At 47.1% G+C, this 19,846-nt stretch overlaps 1 protein-coding gene across 1 annotated transcript; it reads right to left on the reverse strand.

The window, feature by feature from the left end:
- Positions 1-1,242: 1,242 nt before the first annotated feature.
- On the reverse strand, positions 1,243-18,635 carry NUTF2 (nuclear transport factor 2). Its single transcript, XM_056862825.1, has 5 exons — positions 18,486-18,635; positions 13,154-13,278; positions 10,067-10,138; positions 8,312-8,410; positions 1,243-1,444 (listed from the first exon to the last, which is right to left on the reverse strand). The coding sequence occupies exons 2-5, from the start codon at positions 13,250-13,252 to the stop codon at positions 1,331-1,333; spliced, it is 384 nt and encodes a 127-aa protein (XP_056718803.1). The 5' UTR covers positions 13,253-13,278; positions 18,486-18,635; the 3' UTR covers positions 1,243-1,330.
- Between the last annotated feature and the right edge of the window lie 1,211 nt (positions 18,636-19,846).

Consider the following 19,846-nt stretch of genomic DNA (forward strand, 5'->3'; position numbering starts at 1 on the left):
CAGATCAGACTCCACCGCTCCAAACCACCGCTCTTAACCACTACACCACACTGGCTCTTTACACCTACTCCTGCCACCATGAAGCTGTGGAGATTGCCGAGCTCACGCCGTGCTGCCCATTTTGAAAACCTGCCTCTTCACCACCCGCCCACCCCCTGCTGCCTATGTTGCTCCCAGAAAAATCAGCCTTAGAAGGGAAAGGGCACTTGTCCGAATGGCTTTCTAAGCATTTTGTATTTATCCTACTGAAGTGCATCTACCAGCAGCATGTGGCTGCTGCAGCAAAAATACGAAGCAAACAGTATTGAGACCAAGCCATGGGAAAGGATACAGTGATGCAGTCACCACTCTCCTGGGCTTGTTAGAGCTTATTTCCAAGCAAAAGCCCTGGACGGGCAAAACTCTGTAAACAATTCAAGATGCCAAGTTCTATACAGACCCAACACTTGAACACCGAGGTAAAATGAACAGGTATGAACACACCGCTCCTGAAGAGCTTAGTGCTGAGAAACAGGTCTGTAAAAGTAGTACATGCTCCCAACTCAGTCGCTTTTTATGCACAGTCTTTTGTCTACGCCTGTAAAACAAGACTGAAGAAAATAGCTTTGCGGTTCAGTGTCATTGTCTAATTTGCACAAAGCGTGCGTCTCGGTTACAATGGGTTCAGTGGGAGGAGCAATGCCCTTCCCCCGCCCCCGACATCTGGAGCAAATTCTTCAACCATTAATATGGATTTAAAGCCTTTAATCAATGGCAAAAAAGTAGCACCACAAGAGCTGCGAAAGGTTTGTCCAGCCACGTGTTCCCAAGACAGGTATTCGGACAGTGCGAGAAACTCTCTAATCAGAGACTGAATATCCAACAATTTAAACTGTTAGGAAAATGTCATGGTTTTATTGTATAATGTAGCACTGAAACATCTGAACAAAAAACAAAAAAAAAAACACCCCAGTATCTGAGCTGCATTCAGGCTGCTGTTCTTTCCTCTCCTTTTTTTTGTTTCTTTGGGTTATTTAGAGAAACTTGTCAGTACAGAAGCACAACCTTTTTTTTTTGCGTTACGGATGCTTCCCAAGGCATGCTGGTAAGAACACACATTTCCCTTGTCAAATGCAGCTAAGTCTAAACTTCCAAACATCATGCACAAGGAACTCTTCTAGTAACACAACATAAAATTCTTCAGGAGGGCCCGTCGCAGAGATCTCGCTCGCTCGCCCGCTCGCCGCAGTTGTTGTGGGTTTTGTGTATGATATTTGGAATGTTCCGTAAGTGTGATTAATATCTGTAAGGAGGAGAAAAGAAAAACGACAGGTGCCTCGGGGACGCCGTCTCAACCAAAGTTGTGCAATGCTAGCCTGAACATGTCATTGGTGCAAACCCAAGCATCATTGAAGTTCTTTAATAAAAATATCTGATGGAATCCCATAATAGGATCTTCATCGGCCTGTGAAGAGAAAAAAAAGAAAGGAGTTTTAGAACCTCTGCGCCCCGGTAGATAAATTCTAGCAAGGAGATTCCTGCCAATGTTGCCATGCATTCTTCACCCTTCGGCAACAACAGCTGAGGTTCTGGCATGCCTTTTACTATCCTGATGCAGAATTACAGGAAACACTTGGGAGCACTAGAGCAGCGATAATTATTTGGCGGATTGGGAGCCATGTGTGACTCTTCTGAGCTCTTGTTCCACATGGCACCTGCCTCGAGTTCCGGGAAAGCGGGCGACTTCTTTAGAAATTGGAATAATTTTATCATTACATTGCGCCCAAGAAAAAAATGGTCTTATTTTCAAAGCACAACTTGTCCCCGATGATTGAACACATGAAGTTGCCTTATACTGAATCAGACCCTTGGTTCATCAAAGTCAGTATTGTCTACTTAGACCGGCGGCAGCATCTCTCCAGGGTCTCAGGCTGATGTCTTTCACCTACTTGCCTAGTTCCTTTGACTGGAGAGGCTGGGGATTGAGCCTGGGACCTTCTGCATGCCAAGCAGATGCTCTACCACTGAGCCACAGCCCCTCCACTTTATATCAAGGTTGTGCAAATGTAGGGTTTTTTGTATCTGAAATTGGGATGGGGCATACCAGTGCTGAATGTCAGCCTATTAAAAAACACTCCCAGTAGTGGGGAAAGATATCTGCAGATGCTCAGAGGCACCCTGGGAATTAAAATGGTTATGTTATATATCACTGTTTCTGCGTGTTGGGGTGGTGCACAGGGCATACCGCCATCACACAACTCTTCTTGTTGTTGGGAATTGTAACCATGGCTCTCCATGAACCACAGAGTGAATACCACTGGACTAGGTGGCGACCCGTGATCACTGTCAGTTATCACTGAATCGCATCCCCAGCAGTGAATGCCTCTGTTTATGGAAGACAGCAAATTACAGTGTTTGGAGATCCGGGACAGAATTTTAAGAGCCATTCAATTATGCAGTATTGGGTTTGGCCAAGAGTAATTAGTTCCAAACAGAATTGAGTTTAGCTGTCACTTGCAGAAGCCAGCTAAACTTCTTCCCAACACTGATGAATTAACAAAATAAAAATCATCTGTTCCCACAAGCCAAATTTGTAGCCTTGCTGAGAAGAATATGCTCACGCATGAAGAGCACAAGGCATAGAATGTAGAAGAAGAGTTAGTTTTTATATGCCGACTTTCTCTGCCACTTAAGGGAGACTCAAACTGGCTTACAATCACCTTCCCTTCCCCTCCCCACAACAGACATCCTGTGAGGTAGGTGAGGCTGAGAGAGCTCTAACAGAGCTGTGACTTGCCCAAGGTTGCCCAGCCGGCTTCGTGTGTAGGAGTGGGAAAACAAATCCAGTTCACCAGATTAGCCTCCACTGCTCATATGGAGGAGTGGGGAATCAAACCTGGTTCTCCAGATCAGACTCCATCGCTCCAAACCACCGTTCTTAACCACTACACCACACTGGCTCTCTAGAAAAAGGATGAGAGTATAAAAGGCACAGGGAGCTAACGTCTATCCAAGTATTTTTTTTGGGGGGATGGTGTCTTTCTGCTAGAACAGATCCAACATCTTTCTTTGGGCTGAGGCAGGCCATCAAGAACAGGCCCAAAAAATTACAACAAAATTTGCTGCACCCTGTCTGGAAGATAACACTTAACTGAAGACCCACCAAGGCAAAAAAACATGACTTTTCAGCCACCTCTGAATTACCCCCATCTTCATTCCAGAGGAGACGGAAATACATGTACTGCCCTACAATTCAACTTCCACAATCGTTCCTCATGCAATAAAAAAAAGGATAGTTGATAAATCAATCTGGCAAGCCTGGTGTTTGGACACTTTATGTCTGTGGAAAGGACAGAAGGCAAACTATGATCAGATCTTCAGAATGCTTTTGGATTACCGTCACAGTCAAATATAACTGTACCCTGGACTGGAGAGAGTCTCGGCACCCGGTTCTAAGGAGCCTGCATCTCTCAAGTCAAATATAAAACCAGACATAACCTCTAAGATACAAACCTGTCACATGCCTTTTCATGCCCCAAATACATGTATTTATTTATGTCATTTATAAACCACCTTGAGCCCCATGGCGCAGAGTGGTAGGCTGCAGTACTGAAGTCAAAAGCTCTGCTCACGACCTGAGTTCGATCCCAACGGAAGTCGGTTTCAGGTAGCCAGCTCAAGGTTGACTCAGCCTCCCATCCTTCCGAGGTCCGTAAAATGAGTCCCCAGCTTACTGGGGGTCAAGTGTAGGCAATGGGGAAGGCACTGGCAAACCACCCTGTAAACATAGTCTGCCTAGTAAACGTCAGGATGTGACATCATCCCAAGGGTCAGTAATGACCCGGTGCTTGCACGGGGGACTACCTTTACCCTTATACCACCTTGCTCCCCAATGGGGCTTACATTGTTCCTCCTCTCTTCCACTTAATCTTTACAAGAACTCTGTTAGGCAGGTTATACAGAGAGCACGTGACTGGCCCAATGTCACCCAACAAGCTTCCACGGCAGAGTGCGGAGTCAAACCTGAGGATCCCAGATCCTAGTCTGAGACGCTAACTACTACACCACACTGGCACACAAAAGGGACGTCTATTGTAGGGAATCCCTCTCTGTTCAGAGGAAGAAACAAATCAGAATGGTGCAAGAAGCACTGGCCTGTGGAAGAGGCAATACAACAGTGGTTCCTCAAAAGCAAAGCCCTTACACACAAGCAAGGATTTCATACAATCGCACAACTTCAGTTCCTCTCCCAGATTGTTAGCAACCATATCAAGGTGCAGGTAGGCACTGGTTCATGCTGTGTGTTCCAAAAGGTCTTTTAATGCAAAGTCTCTGGCTTAACCTACTCATTCTCGTAGCCATCTGACACCAAGGCCCAGGTTGGTGCAAATGCATTTGCTTACATTCACACCTTATGTTCTTACCTTGTTTGCTGGGCATGTCCTTCTGTTACCTCCCTGGCACTGCTGAAACTTAATTTGTAAGCTTCTTGGGGCAGGGAGGTTTCTTACCACTTGAAATACTCTGTACAACACCATGCACATGCAGCCCATGGTTTGTCTCTAACTTGCCCCTGGCTCAGGCACATCTCCTTGAACTAACAGAACAATTGCAGACACACCTACTATACCGAAAACAGGCGTACGACCAGACAGGTTTCAAGCACAGGGAACACAAATGCTCACCGTGCACAGAACTTCTCAGATTTCTAAGCAACAACCAGTCTACGATAAGTTTAGCAAGCAACCAAATGCTCCAGCGTAAAGACACCGATAAGATACACAGCTCTGCCGAATTAATTCTGCAGCAACTGCTTCCAAGGAGGAGTTGCCATCTGCTCCTTTCAGAAGCTGCAACCTTGCTTCGGTAGCACACAAGCCACGGCCATGCGGTTCAGACTGCAGGACCAACCACAGCAGCAGCAAGCGGAGTGCTTCTTACTCAGTGAGGACTGCGAAGATCAGAGGTAGGAGGTGGCCAGAAGCTAAACATTGTGGAGCGCTAGCCTGAAGACTTCATTGGTGCACACCCAGGCACATTGTAAGTTTTTCAACAAAAAGGTCTGGTGGAAACCCAAAATTTGGTCATCATCTGCCTGAGCAGAACAGGAGAGAAACCGTTACTGGACAGATACGATCTGAAGCCACAGAACGCCACTGCTCTGGCTGGATCCTGTTATGAGAGGGTTCTATTGTGGGCATGCGAAGCCCTGATGGTTCCGCATACACCCTTGGCAACATACACAAGGCACCTCTCAGGAGGAGAGGTCTTAAGAGGAGAAACACTATAGGGAGACGTTAGGAACAAGCTAAAAGGTAGTAACCACAGCATTTTGTTCATTATTGCTCCTCTCAATTATTTCCTAGCTGCAAGATCTGTTTTTACTGTGTTAATGGTTTCATTGGAGGTTTTTGTAACATGGTGGATCTCATGTTATTTTTGAATTCGTGATAATAAGGCTTCCAACAGTTTACAAATAAGCTCATTTCTCAGATGAGATGAGAAATAAGCCACCTGTGACCAAGCCACCCTCAAGTTCTCATTGCCACGTTTGTGAAGTTTGGAATTTCCACCTTACGCTAAGTCAGATCTGAAGCCCATCTAGCTCAAGTACTGTCTACTCCAGTGGAAGCAGCTCTCCAAAGGCTCAGACTGAGGTCTTTGCCAAACCTTTGGCTTGTGTTCCTTTGAAATGTACGTGCCACAGATTGAACGCATGTAAAAAATGAGTGCCGCCCCTAAGTTATGAGGCCTCTGCATTCCCCCCCCCATCAATTTCTTGAATATGAAAAATGAAGTTCTGAAAGGTTAGCATGAACGCTTTCTAGGGAATAAAGGGTGTTTGTCTGTGAAGGCAGGCTATAGGTCTCACCTACATGTCTTGATCTGCCAAATGGGACCAGATTGGCACCGCAACAAATTCCGAACAAAACCACCGGTGGTATAGCACCAACAGCAGTTGAAACAGGGCAATGTGCAGAAGGGGCAGGAAGCTCTTGAATACAGAGAAGCTCAAGGTGGTAGAGTTTCTCACCCCAGGCTTCTAGGTCTTGTCTAAGATCACTTGCAGAAATGTGAGTGGCAGATACGCTTTCTGTTCCCGCCTTCCTTTTATGACCACATATGAATGGCACTAAGAAAACATACATAGCTGTGCCTGAACCCAGGCATAGCAGCTGAGGCCCCGGACTATTTCAAATTTAAGAGGTCCCATAGTGTTACTAAAAACTGTAATTTGTTTTGTATTTAGTGGTCCCTCATAATCTGAGCCCCGTGGTGCAGAGTGGTAAACTGCAGTACTGCAGTCAAAAGATCTGCTCATGACCTGAGTTTGATCCTGACGGGAGTCAGTTTCAGGAAGCCGGCTCCAGGTTGACTCAGCCTGCCATCATTCCGAGGTCGGTAAAATGAGTATCCAGCTTGCTGGGGATAAAGTGTAGACAACCGGGGAAGCCAGTGGCAAACCACCCTGTAAACACAGTCTGCCTAGTAAACGTCGGGATGTGACGTCACCCCATAGGTCAGGAATGACCCAGTGCTTGTACAGGGGACTACCTTTACCATAATCTGAAGTGCTAAGCAACTGTAGTTTACTCAGCTTGTATGTAAATCTGGCTCTGGCTCCATCAAGATCCATTCAGAGACGGAAAACTTATTTGGTCCTTTTTAGTGCTAGCTTACATAGTTTTGTTGCTCCTTGTTAGGTAAACCTTTTTTTAAGAACTCTTATGTTGAAAATTGTTCTGCAATGAACATGATAAATAAGCAAACTGCTTCTTCTGCAGAGATGGTTATCTTCCCAGTGACTCTCTACAGCAGGGCCAGCCCAGGGGTTTTGCCCCGCAAACCACGACTTTGCCCTTGCCTCTCCTTTCAATAGAGAGAAAAGTGACAAGTCCAGAATGAACATTTTACTTACTGGACGTTCAAAATGAACAGTGTAAAAATAAAAAAGAGATGTGCTCTTCCAAAGAGCCTTCCACGTTCTATCAAGGCAGCCACAGGATAAGTCAACAGATAAGGGAGAGCCACAGGACCAGTTAATGCTAAGCTCCCTTCAAGCCAGCAGAGGGGGCTCCTCTCACCTTTCCAATGGCCCTCAAGATCTGGCACCCTAAGAGATTGCCTAGGCTCACCTGGTGGTCAAGCCGACCCTGATCTATCGTACTGCTAGTTCTCTCTCTCCACATGCTGGCTTGGGAACCTCCAGTCCCCTTAGGCCACTGGCACTTGCTCCCCCCAGCAACCCACTCCGTGGAAGCAGATGCCACAGCAGCTATAAACGTGGAAAGAGACCCTGGAGAAGCATCTACAGTTCACTTTTCCCTGCTCTTTCTGCTCGCTGGAGAAAAGAGCAGGATTTGCAACTCTTGCAGCAGCACTGCATCCCCAGCATTTTGCAGCCACACTGGTAACCTCATGAAGCTGGGTAACGTCAGGGGAGAAGGTGCAAATGGCTACGCCTACACCCAAGTGTGTGCTCAGGGCCGTAACAGTACGCAGCAGAAATGGGGTGGCTTCCCCCAGAGAGCCTGCAGCCTTTGTTCCGAGTGGAACGCTGCCGAACAGTTTGCCTTCCGCTGTCAAACTAGGGGCCCAAAACCTCTGGGAAGAGTCTCACAGCCACGGCTGATCACGGCTGTGTTTCTGCCGGCAGAAAAGGACGACAAGCCACTCTGAACTCGGCCTTGCACAGAGGTTTCCGTTTAGCTCCTCCTTGGCAGGGAGGGCCACGGATATATATCGAAACCTTGATGACTCCCTTGGCTCCGTCCTCCAAGGCATGAGAAGAAGAGGAGCTGGGTTTTATATGCCAACTTTCTCTACCACTTAAGGGAGACTCAAACCGGCTTACAATCCCCTTCCTCTCCCCACAACAGACACCCTGTGAGGTAGGTGGGGCTGAGTGAGCTCTAACAGAGCTGTAACTTGCCCAAGGTCACCCAGCTGGCTTCGTGTGTAGGAGCGGGGAAACAAATCCAGTTCACCAGATTAGCCTCCGCCGCTCATGTGGAGGAGTGGGGAATCAAACTCTGTTTCTCCAGATCAGAGTTCACCGCTCCATACCACTACACCATGCTGGCTCTACCATGAGGCTCTTTCCATTCAGCCTCTCAAGGTGTACTATAAAATCTTCGACCAATCCTTCCAAATGCCTCTTTTCCCAAAGAACCCGCTTGCAAAAGCCGATTGGGGAGAGGACCTCCCTGAGCAGGAAAAGAGAATTACCCCCTCAACCAGGAGTTGGCTCTTCCCTCACCCGTCAACCCACAAGTACAAGCGGGATTCCGAACGGCAGCTCGCGGGATCGAGAGGTCGAGGAAGCATTTACCTTAAGCTGTCCAACTACCATACTGAGTATACAGCTGTCGGGTGTGGGCTGATGGTCTTGTGCTGTGATGCTGTGCTGTATTTTCTGAAAAGGAAGGCTCTGCAATGGGGAAAGGAGGGGAAGACCGGTTGAGTAATTGGGAAGCATCATTCCTCAGCATTCATTTACAGCTAGGAAGCTAGTGGTCAAGCGCGGCACACCACACCCCCTTTACAAAAGCTGCAAGTTTACTTTTTCTACCTAAATTAGATTTTTTTTCACTTTTAAAAATCAGCAATAGAAATATTTAGCTGCTCTAGGCACGAAGTAATGCTATTCAACCACAAGCATGTAAACACAGGTCAAACACAGGGATGCACTATGCCCAGTAATGCACCCCATGAATCGCTATGGTGTGCAGATGACATCAGATTGCTTTCCAGAAGAACTGGGCTTCTTATTTTGATTATGTAAAACTGAAATTATAACTAAGTAAAGAGGGGCTGTGATATATGTGCGCTTACTTAAATAAAAAATTAGAATAGCAATAACAGATAATAAATTTAACGGATATATGATACAGCTTGAGACGGAATGGTGATAGTATAAGCCAAGTGAAGATCAAATGAATAGGTAGAAATGACTAATATTATTGGCACAAGTCCAAGATTAACTAGTGTACTGGCAGACAGTTTTTGTTTTTCTTTCTTGTAAGCTTGAACTGACAAATTTAAAATGAATCCCCTGGAAGTTAGATTATACTGTATGTATGGGAATCATTGAGTTTGCTATGTGTGTTTTTGTCTTTTTTGAAACTTTAATAAAAATTTATATTAAAAAAAAGACATCAGATTGCTAAGAGCTGGGTTTCACCATGTGCCACTCTTAGGAGCTTTAACACCGCTGGGTTGTGGCTTAATTATTTAGCTGCTCAAAAACAGTCGAGCTCGGTTCTCAGAGACAGCAGCAGACGACTTTGGAAAGCATGTTGTAACGAACCCTGGAAATTTAAGTCCCTTAAATGCATCTGCCCTGACCTGGATTGACCACACTAGCCTGACCTCGTCAGAACTTGGAAGCTAAGCAGAATCTGCCCTGGTTAGTACATAGATGGGAGACCACCAAGCAAATCCAGGGCTGCTATGCAGAAACAGGCAATGGCAAACCACCTCTGATCGTCTCGTCTTGAAAACCCTATAGGGTTGCCATAAGTCAGCTGTGACTATACCACAATTTCCATGCCCCCAAATCCATCCATTTAACTGCTGACTCGTCTTTTGTTTAAACCAGCATAGAAACATAAAGCTGGAAGTGACCTCAAAGCTCATCTAGTCCAACCCTCCGCGCAATGCTGGAAATTCACAACTATCCCCATTCCCCGTGACCCCTGCTGTATGCCCAGAGGTAGTGCAAAGTATTCTGACCGTGACTGTGTTTTCTCCCCCCACCTCAGCACGGGCAAAGCATTCTGATTGTGAATTCAGCACTGCAAAAACCTGCTGGTAACACAGGCCTTCTCGGGCACTATACAGATGTTAACCGAGTGCAAGTCCCATTGATTTAAACAGGACTTTCCTCTTGGTAAACATCGTTAGGATCGCTAGACATCATTTCAGCCGTGCGGATTAGAAGCACAACCAATGCAGCGTGCCTTGTAATGGACTTGCCCCCAACCACCTTCCCACAAATACCAAAAGTAAAACTAGAAACTGTTGGGCATGGAATTGCAAGTCGTTTCAGGGGTGAACAGAAGCTGTTAATACTGCAGGCACTTACTGAGAGTTTTTCAACAATAGCTGCTTTGCCCTGAAATTGTTGTCCTTCCCACGTAAGGCATGAGGCGTCTATCTGTAATAGTGAAAGAGAGACGTGTTCACAGTCTGCTTGGGAAAGGGAGATGCCCTTCACACAAAACAGCAACAACCAGACTACATGCATTCACACACAGGCAAACTGGCTCGTAAGCAGGACTGAACCGTGTTGAGAGGGGCACAGAAAAGCACTAAACAGCTCAGAGATGGAATTCCTCCTAACCAAGACAATTAGCGTATCACTTCCCTCTCCCTTCATCTCAGGCTGGCTGCCTTATACTCTGCTTTGGCCAAAGCACTACTATGATCTTGCTGACTATTTTCTCCCTGCGTTTTTCTCTAACCCGAGCGCTTAAGCAGCAACTGGCAGCTCTTGGGCCAAATCTAGCTGTCTTAGGGATGGTGCTTGTGTCCCGTCCCCCGCACCATTTCTCAACCAAGTAGCAAAGATGGGGGAGAAAATGGTATCTATGAGAACAGATATTGTTGGCTGCTTTGTATAAACCTTGCCAGAGTTATAAACCTAGTATAAACCTAGTATAAACCTTGCCAGAGTTAAAAACAAGCTACTTCAATTCACACTAAATAAAAAATTAGTGCTAAACTTACTGGGGATGAAGATACCAAAGCAAAGAACTAAGTAGGGCCCTGAAACCTGTAAGGTGATTGATTCTCCAAATCATCAGTCAACCACCAACCTGATTACAGACACTCTACTGGTTTCCTGAGTACAGCACTCACCATGGGTTTTCCCCCCTTTTATAGGCAGCTGTTGAGATCCTTCTTTTCCGCAACATTTTTACAACACAGATGCCAATTGTCATTCAACACCAATGGAAAAAAACACGCCAATTGTTCTAAGCAGCTGCAATTCACCTCTTAGCCTTGCATTTCCAAATTTTTTATTTTATTTGCAATCTCCACACCAGCTGGTACTTAAAGAATTCATTGATGCAGGATCAGATGCTCTGCTGCAAGTGGAATGTGGCCAGTACTATCACGATGCTTAGCAATTTCCCACACACTTCAAGAGCAATCAACTTATTTTGAGAGCAAGGTATCATTTTTAAATCCTCTCCAGGGAGTTATAATCAAGTTCAGGCAGAATCTCCCATGCTGCTCCCTATCTCTCTGCGCATTGGGGCGCTCAAACCTGGGAGAGTCTGCAAAGAAACTTCCCTTTGTTCCATACCCAGATGTACGGCTCATTTGGCAGAACCTCCTGGGGCACAAAATAAATGCTTTAGGTCACTGGTTCTAAACTTCTTGAAGAAGTGGGGCTCACTTGTAAAACTTACTCCACCTTTTCAGGATCCACTTCTAAAGCAGGGTGTCAGCTAAGACCGCTGTGGATCCTGGAGGCAACAGACAGTGATTATGCCTGTCACCTCCCATGTCAGTGGCAGCCAGGAGCCAGCTAAGCTCCTGTCGCCTGGCAGTGCCCCAGTGGGGGCTTGGTTTAGACTGGCAGCATGGATCAGGAGACAATGGCTGCAGGCTATGCCTTCTGCAGGCTATGCCTTCTACAGATGGCCAAGAGCTGTCTGAGCCCTGGGGGAATGAGTGGTACCCACTGGAGAAAGGAGGGGAGGAAAAGCTCTGCCCCCTCTTCTGCCCTTGGGAGCTCAGAGGGCCCAAAGCTCTTGCAGCTCAGGAGTTTGAGCTTCACGATACACTTCCGAGCCACAACACATGAAACTGCCTTATACTGAATCAGACCCTGGGTCCATCAAAGTCAGAATTGTCTACTCAGACTGGCAGCAGCTCTCCAGGGTCTCAGGCAGGGGTCTTTCACATCACCCCACCTGCCTAGTCCCTTTAGCTGGAGATGCCAGGGATTGAATCTGGGACCTTCTGCATGCCAAGCAGAGGCTCTACCACTTCGAGCTCTCTCCGCCCCAACTACCTCACAAGGTGTCTGTTGTGGGGAGAGGAAGGGAAGGAGAGTGTAAGCCGGTTTGATTCTCCTTAAAAGGTAGATAAAAATCGGCATGTAAAAATCAACTCTTCTTCTTCTTGAATACTATGAGCTATCTGGACGCCTTCCCATCAGAATAAAGGTACCGTATATACCCATGTATAAGCCGACCCACGTATAAGCCGAGGTGCCTAATTTCTCCCCAAAAATGGGGAAAAATTAGGCACCCGCATATAAGCCGAGGGTCGGCTTATAACCCCTCCCCCCCCCCCACAGGCTTACCTGACAGGGCTCTCCAGCGGCGAGGGTCCGGTGGCGGCGCGGCCCGGTGGGGCCTGGGCAGCCTTCCTGCGGCTGCAGGAGGCTGCCCAAGGCCCCTCCCGCCCGGGAAAAATGGCGGCGGGGGCCGGGGGGGCCGGGGCAGCCTTCCTGCGGCTGCAGGAGGCTGCCCAAGGCCCCTCCCACCCGGGAAAAATGGCGGGGGGGGGGCGGGAAGGGCCGGGGCAGCCTTCTTGCGGTTGCAGGAGGCTGCCCAAGGCCCCTCCCGCCCGGGAAAAATGGCGGCGGGGGCCGGGGAAGCCTTCCTGCGGCTGCAGGAGGCTGCCCCAGGCCGCTCCCGGCGGCAGGAAGCGGCATGGGCCCGGCGGCGGCAGCGGTAAGTTTCCCCCCTCCCTCCTCCAGTATTGACCCGCGTATAAGCCGAGGCCGGCTTTTTCAGCCCATTTTTGGGGCTGAAAAACTCGGCTTATACGCGAGTATATACGGTACCTTTGGATCCAGCTCCTAAGATTCTAACCAATTCCACAAAGACCCATGGAGAAAACAAAAACTCAGCCATCCCCTTGCCGATGCTGTCTCTGTACAAGAAAAGCTTTTGTAGAAGTCCCACTGATGTTAGGGAGAACACTAAGTCTTGCTCAAACTCCCCTGTTGCAGGTAACAGGTTGGTTAATAGGACGGAGGTCGTTTCGGCCCGCTTCTAAAACAAAGCTTTGTTGGGGGGGGGGAGCTTATTGACTTGTTTACTTTCATTCTTTCCCAATGAAATGGAGAAGTGCTGATTTAAAAAACACCCCAGCAACTCAGTGATCAGCCATTCAAAATCACCAAAGGGATCCCATTCTGGGAACTTACATATATTGCTCCTAATTGAGTCCTGTCTGTATCGAATAACTGGTAGTAATGCTGTACAAAGCTAGAACCAATCTGCTCCCAAATGGGCTTGTCTCCCATTCTGAATCCTCAGCTGGAGCCAGCAACTGAAATAAAAGAAAGAGCAATGAAAATGAACACATGAAGCTGCCGTGTACTGAATCAGACCCTCCTTGGTCCATCAAAGTCAGCATTGTCTACTCAGACCGTCAGCGGCTCTCCAGGGTCTCAGGTAGAGGTCTTTCACATCACCTACTTACCTGGCATCTCCCTTTAACTGGAGATGCCAGGGATTGAACCTGGGACCTTCTGCATGCCAAGCAGAGGCTCTACCACTGAGCCACACCCCTCCCCTAATGGATGGATCAGACAATGGAATCGTATAACAACATGGCATAATGGACCGGCCTTTTGTCAGAACTGTCCAGGTTTTCAGTTAGATGTAACCCTTTTCCCCTACAGGGGATTTGAGCATCAGGAGCTGCAGAGAACTTTCTCCAGTTTGCATTGCTGCGCCGAAGCCACCCCGCTTGCAGCTTGTTTTATAGATGTGAGAACATAGCTTCGTGTGTATTTGTGCATGGTATTGATTTGGTTGTAAGAGATGGAAGCTGAAACTGATACACGACTCAGAATGAACCAGACTGAAACCAGCAATGTCCCTATAATGCAAGCTTTCGGACAAAACCTTTCCAAAGAGTAACTATGAACCAACCGTTGTTGTGCAGGACACAGAAAATGGAAACCCGTGTTAAAGTGTACGTGGCACATTAAAGATGCTGTACTGCCTTAGCAAATCTGAAGATTAAAACTGAAGACTACTTGCTCCCTCAACAAACTAGTAAAGCCTGCCAGGACAATATACTCCCTCTAATTCTTCAAATACCCTTTTAAATCCCACTTTTCCACGAAGCCTTTGGAACCTGTTTAGGCCTTCTCTAGAGATGTAAAGGCCTGGAATACCTTCCACCGCCATTTCCCCTCCACTCGAAAACATTTTTAATGGAAATTTTTGAAATTTTGGGGAGCCCTGAAAAAGAACTGCAATGAAATATTTTCTTTTGAGTGAAATGCTATCCAAAAACAAGGTATTGCCCCAAATGTAAAGTATGTTTTTATGCAGGACAATCCACAGCATGATGATCCCTGTATATACTGTAGACATATATCACTTATTTTCAAAGATATTTTACTGGGGATGGAAAAGAAGTCCCTACCCATTACTTTACATTTCCAGATAGGTTACGTCTCTGTCCTTGTCTCCTACTGAAACTAAGCCTAAATAAAAGCAGCTTAACTAAATGCACAGTTTTCTTCTTTTCTCTTCTACTTCCTCAGTCTTTCTGTTGCTTTCCTTGAATTTTGGATTGTAAGATTCTTGCAGCAAAGACCCTATTAGTATAGTTGGCATTTTGCAAAGCAGCTTGAACACTGAGAGGACCATATAAATACATGAAATTAAAACTAAAATTAAATCTCCTCCCCCAGGGAGCATTTTAGAAAGGCATGTCTAACTAGCACAGGTGGATACTATCAAGCATGCTCTGTAAAGGTATCACAGCCATACATGCAACAAGTAGCAAGATAAAAGTGGGAGGCGGGGCGGTCAGAAGCACACGCAGAGGGCACTGAGTTAGCTCTAGTGGCAATAAGTATTTCTCAACTATAGCTGGGACAATGCAGAGAACTGAGACTGCTGAAAGCAAGCTCTGGGCAACCAGCTAATCTGCCATAACGCGAGTACACACAGCTTGACTCGCACTGTCATTTTAATCTGGGATTAATGCGACCATGGAAACATAGTCCGTACAGAAGGCTGAAAGGGTCTGTGGGTTTCAAATAGATGACTGTTTTCTCGTGTGCTGCACAAAACAATGACAGAAAACTATTTCAAATTTCATCTGTGTGGGGGGAGCATCCAATTTCAACTGGCTCAGCTTTTTCCACCCCTGTCATAGATTTCCTGACACCTTATACTGAATCAGAACCTTGGTCCATCAAAGTCAGTATTGTCTACTCAGACTGGTAGAGACTCTCCAGGGTCTCAGGCAGGAGTCTTTCACATCGCCTATTGCCAGATCCTTCAAAACTAGAGATGCCGTGGATTGAACCTGGACCTTCTGCATGCCAAGTAGATGCTCTACCACTGAGCCACCACTCAGGATATAATATTTACACAGTCTCTCCTGGACCACTGAACAAAGCCATGAACATTTTAAGTCCATTCTTAGCAACTCTATGGAGCCTGCCGTAACTACCTTTTCCCTCTGCATTTTCTTCTAGCAAGTTCTCGTAGGGCTATATCCTTAACTGCACATCAAATTATTGAGGGTGGGGGTGGAATACCTCCCTGGGGCAATTTCACTTACGCTAACAAAAGCAATAAAACAAGTATTTACAATGCTCATAGTTCACCTGGGTCTCATACCTTCCAAAACACTAACTTTAAAAAACCATAAAAGTTTTTGAAATAGCAGCAGCAACAGTATGGGCACAGGGAACAACTTTGTGTTTATCTTTATGGGCTTTGTTTTTGATTAAGCACATATATCACTGTGCCAACAGTGGTGCAACTACGTAAAGCAACACTACACCAATGAGAGCAAGAACTGAAGACAGCCAATAGTGTTCCAATCTGGAGAGAAAAAGTCCAGTTCTAATGTTGCCGTTTGCGACAAAGTCAGTCTTACTAAAATCCCAGTTTGGAAAAAAGGTAGGTGGGTCTCCACAAAAGAGACATACTAATGCTAAGACATCCCGCCCCCAATAAGGGAGTCTCTGGTCCAGAATTTGAGGATCAAAACTGAAAAGGTTAGTCTTCCTCAATCTCTCCTCTTACCTAGATGGACCACGGCACAACAAATAGGCAAGGAGGTTTGTCAAGGAGCTGACATTTCTTTGTTTCTAGACCACATCTTTTGTACCTACACCTATTATACACCACTCTTGTAATGTAAACACCCACTGATGTCCTCTTGTACAGAATTCATTCACTCCCTCCTGTTCTGTCTTGTGCTTCCCTTCGAAGTTCTGCTAGTTACATCCCTGAAAGAGATAACACGCATGAAGGGAGCATTTAGTGAATCTATATGAATACAGTTGGTTTCCTATTTGTTATCCCAGAATATAACATTGTTGATTTTTTAACTAAGAGACTGCCGACATCTTCCACACTCTAAATTAAGTAAATTAAGCTGAGACTGGATCATGATAGGTAGCCGTGTTAGTCTGTCAATAGCAAGAGTCCAGTAGCACCTTCAAAACTAACGAAATTTCTGGCAGGGTATGAGCTTTCATGAGCCATAGCTCACTTCTTCAGATACAGCTAGAATGTGATTCCATCTATCCTTAAGTAGAGACGAATGAATTAGACATACAATGGCAATGTAAATGTCAAAGGCAAGTAAATGACATCAGCAGGCGTGATTGGATTAGGTGTGGTATACAGAGGGGTAGTAGGCATGGAGAAATTAGCGTTGGTAATGAGATGGGAATCCCGGATCCCTATTAAGTCCAGAGAATGGAGAATGCATAGTCTGGAGCTTCATTATGAGTTGTAATTCAGCACTCTCTTTTTCTAATCTCCCTTTGAAATCCCTTTGTAAGAGAACTGCTACTCTTAAAACAGCAAATGAGCTGGGAGTGGTGTCTAGCCCAAGGTCACCCAGCAAGCTGCCCTAGCAGAGTGGGGATTCAAAGCTGGCTCTCCCAGATCCTAGTCCGACAGCCGAGAAGGAGCTACAGGCCCTGAGTTCTTTGATCTGACCTGAACCGACAATCTTTTTTGTATTAATAAAATGCTTCTTGCACTTTGAGTACCCTACATGAATGACGCATCAAACTCAACGGGACATAAACAGGCGGCTCCCAACAGAAGTACTCCTGAACGTGACACATTGCTCCAGATTTTTGGAAGGGAGAATTAACAAATGGGGGGAAAGGGAAAGTGTCCTGTCACAAGAGGGGCTGTGGCTCAGTGGTAGAGCATCTGCTTGGCATGCGGAAGGTCCCAGGTTCAATCCCTGGCATCTCCAGTTAAAGGGACTGGGCAAGTAGGTGATGTGAAAAACCTCAGCCTGAGACCCTGGAGAGCTGCTGCTGGTCTGTGCAGACAATACTGACTTTGATGGACCCAGGGTCTGATTCAGTAGAAGGCAGCTTCATGTGTGTGTTCACACCCCCCCCCCGCCCAACACTAAAAGAGAAACCGAAGACACCGTAAATGTAAACCTGTCAAAGCGAACTCTGACTCAGAAAAGCTTATACCGAAACAAAACTGTATTTGTCTTTAAGGAGCCAAAAGGCTCCAGTTTAATTCGGCCGCAACAGACTTAACACTGGCTGTTACCGCACCAGGTATTCCCAGCGATGTATCAAGAGTTTGGAAATGTTATAAAAACCATCGCTTTAAAAGGGTTTTTGGATACCACGGCGAAAAAATGGTGGGAAGACGTCTTCACAGCTAAAGGGGCCAAAGTAAGTACGAACAGTATTTTTTACAACATTTTCAAAACTCTTTAATGCATCGGTGGGAATACACTGAAAGTGCGAACAGAATTTTTTATAACATTTCCAAACTCTTGATACATCGCTGGGAATACCTAGTGCGGTAACAGCCACTGTTAACGACAGGCTATTTTGGAGGACATTCATTCATAAATGAGAAGCGACTCGAAGGCACTTAACACACACACACACACCCTTGTGGGTAATTCACAGTGGGCAGCCGTGTCAGTCTGTCTGCAGTAGCAGAAAAGGGCAAGAGTCCAGCAGCACCTTAAAGACTAACAAAAATATTTTATAGTAGAAAAGGGCAAGAGTTCAGCAGCACCTTAAAGACTAACAAAATTATTTTCTGGCAGGGTGAGAGCTTCCGTGAGCCACAGCTCGCTTCTTCAGATACCACCCTTGTGGGATTATTATTATTCTTAACACACCAGGCGCTCGCCTGCGTGGGGAGGGGCGCTTCCGCCACAAGCCGCGCACGTGGTGGGGCCCCGCTGCTCGAATGCAGGCGGGAAACCCGATGGGCGTAACGCGTTCAGACGTGAACACCAAGAAAGCGGCACACACACACACAGAGAGAGAGAGAGAGAGAGGGGCTCGCGCCGGAATGCGACCGAGCAGCAAAAGCACTCCCAGCTCGCCGACACACCCACAGCCTCGCCCTTCCCCACTCTCACAGAGGCCTTTCCGGGGGGGAAAGGGGACAGCGCCCAGGCGCGCCCCCGCTGGCCAGGCCGAGCCCACGACCTCCAGGCCGCCGGGAGGCCCGCCCCGCGCCTGCGACAGGCGCGCCGCGGAGGCAACTCACCTCGCAGCTCCCACTAGGCTAATGGCGGCGGCGGCAGCGGCGGCACCGAGCGCGGCCCGAACCGACGGAACCCCTCTCTCCCTCGCTCTCTCCCGGGCCCCCGCCTCTTCCGGGCCACGCCTCGGCCGCCGCGCGGCATGCTGGGAAAGGCAGTCCCGCCCGCCCAGCCCTCGAGCCCTTTCTAGGAAGCGGGCGTACTACAGGTCCCGTCGCGCACCGCGGTGGAGCACGTCGGGGCTTGACGGCCGCAAAGCATTGTGGTAGCACAGGGTAGCTATTTTGGTTTTTTTTTGAAAAAAGCAAAACGGGCCGTTCTTGAAGGAGGCGGGAAGCAGAACCGGCCCTGAGAAGTTTCGCTCTTCCACACGCACTGAGTGAACGTACTTTAACGATCGTCCGCAAGTGGGGGGGGGGTTTGCTTTCATGCAGTAAAATCCAGTTGCAAAGTGTATTGGAAAGTGAATTATTCAGCATGTGTGAAAGCGACTTGTCGGGGATCACTGATTCGCACTATTTGTCCCATAAGCCTCTTTGAGACTGGTGGATTCTCAAAAAGGCTTATAGGATAATTAAATCACACTGCAATGAAGGGGCTTAGAGTGGAGTCACTCTGTGTAGGATTGCACTTTTGGAGGCACAGCCATTCTGAGAAGCGCAAATGTAGGGTTGCCAACCTCCAGTTAATAGCTGGAGATCTCCTGCTATTACAACTGATCTCCAGCTGATTGAGATCTCCAGCTAGTACCTGGAGGTTGGCAATCCTAGTAGTGGTTAGAGTGTCAGACTTGGCAGGAAAAAGGTTCCCCACCCCTGGACTAGGGAGACCCATGTTTGAATCCCCATGCTGCCCAGGAAGCTTGGTAAGTGATGCTGGGCCAATCATAAGGCTGTTGTGAGAATACAATGGAGCAGGGGAGAATGCTGTAAGCCACTATGGTGCCTGCTCGGGTGGGGGGGAGTGGGATATATATTAAATATAAATAAAGAAATCCGCCTGCCCACCTCCAACATTATATATGCAATAACATGCCCACATGCTGTTTGCATTGGACAGGACAGTTTCCGTGCAATGGTCTGGTGGGCATAAGAAAGTCTAATATAAAATCTTGCATAGAATTATATAGTTTAAAGGGGTTTCATAGCATGGAGTAGTAAGAGCTGCGGACTTTGATTCCCCACTCCTCCACATGAAGCCTGCTGAGTGATCTTGGGCCAGTCACAGTTCTCTCAGAACTCTCTGAGCCGCACCTACCTCACAAGGTGTCTGTTGTGCAGAGAGGAAGGGAAGGTGATCGTAAGCAGGTCTGAGACTCCTTAAAGGTAGAGAAAAGTGGGGCATAAAAAACAACTCCCCCTCCAAA

This window comes from Euleptes europaea, chromosome 17 (assembly GCF_029931775.1).
Source record: "Euleptes europaea isolate rEulEur1 chromosome 17, rEulEur1.hap1, whole genome shotgun sequence".
Lineage (NCBI taxonomy): Eukaryota > Metazoa > Chordata > Lepidosauria > Squamata > Sphaerodactylidae > Euleptes > Euleptes europaea.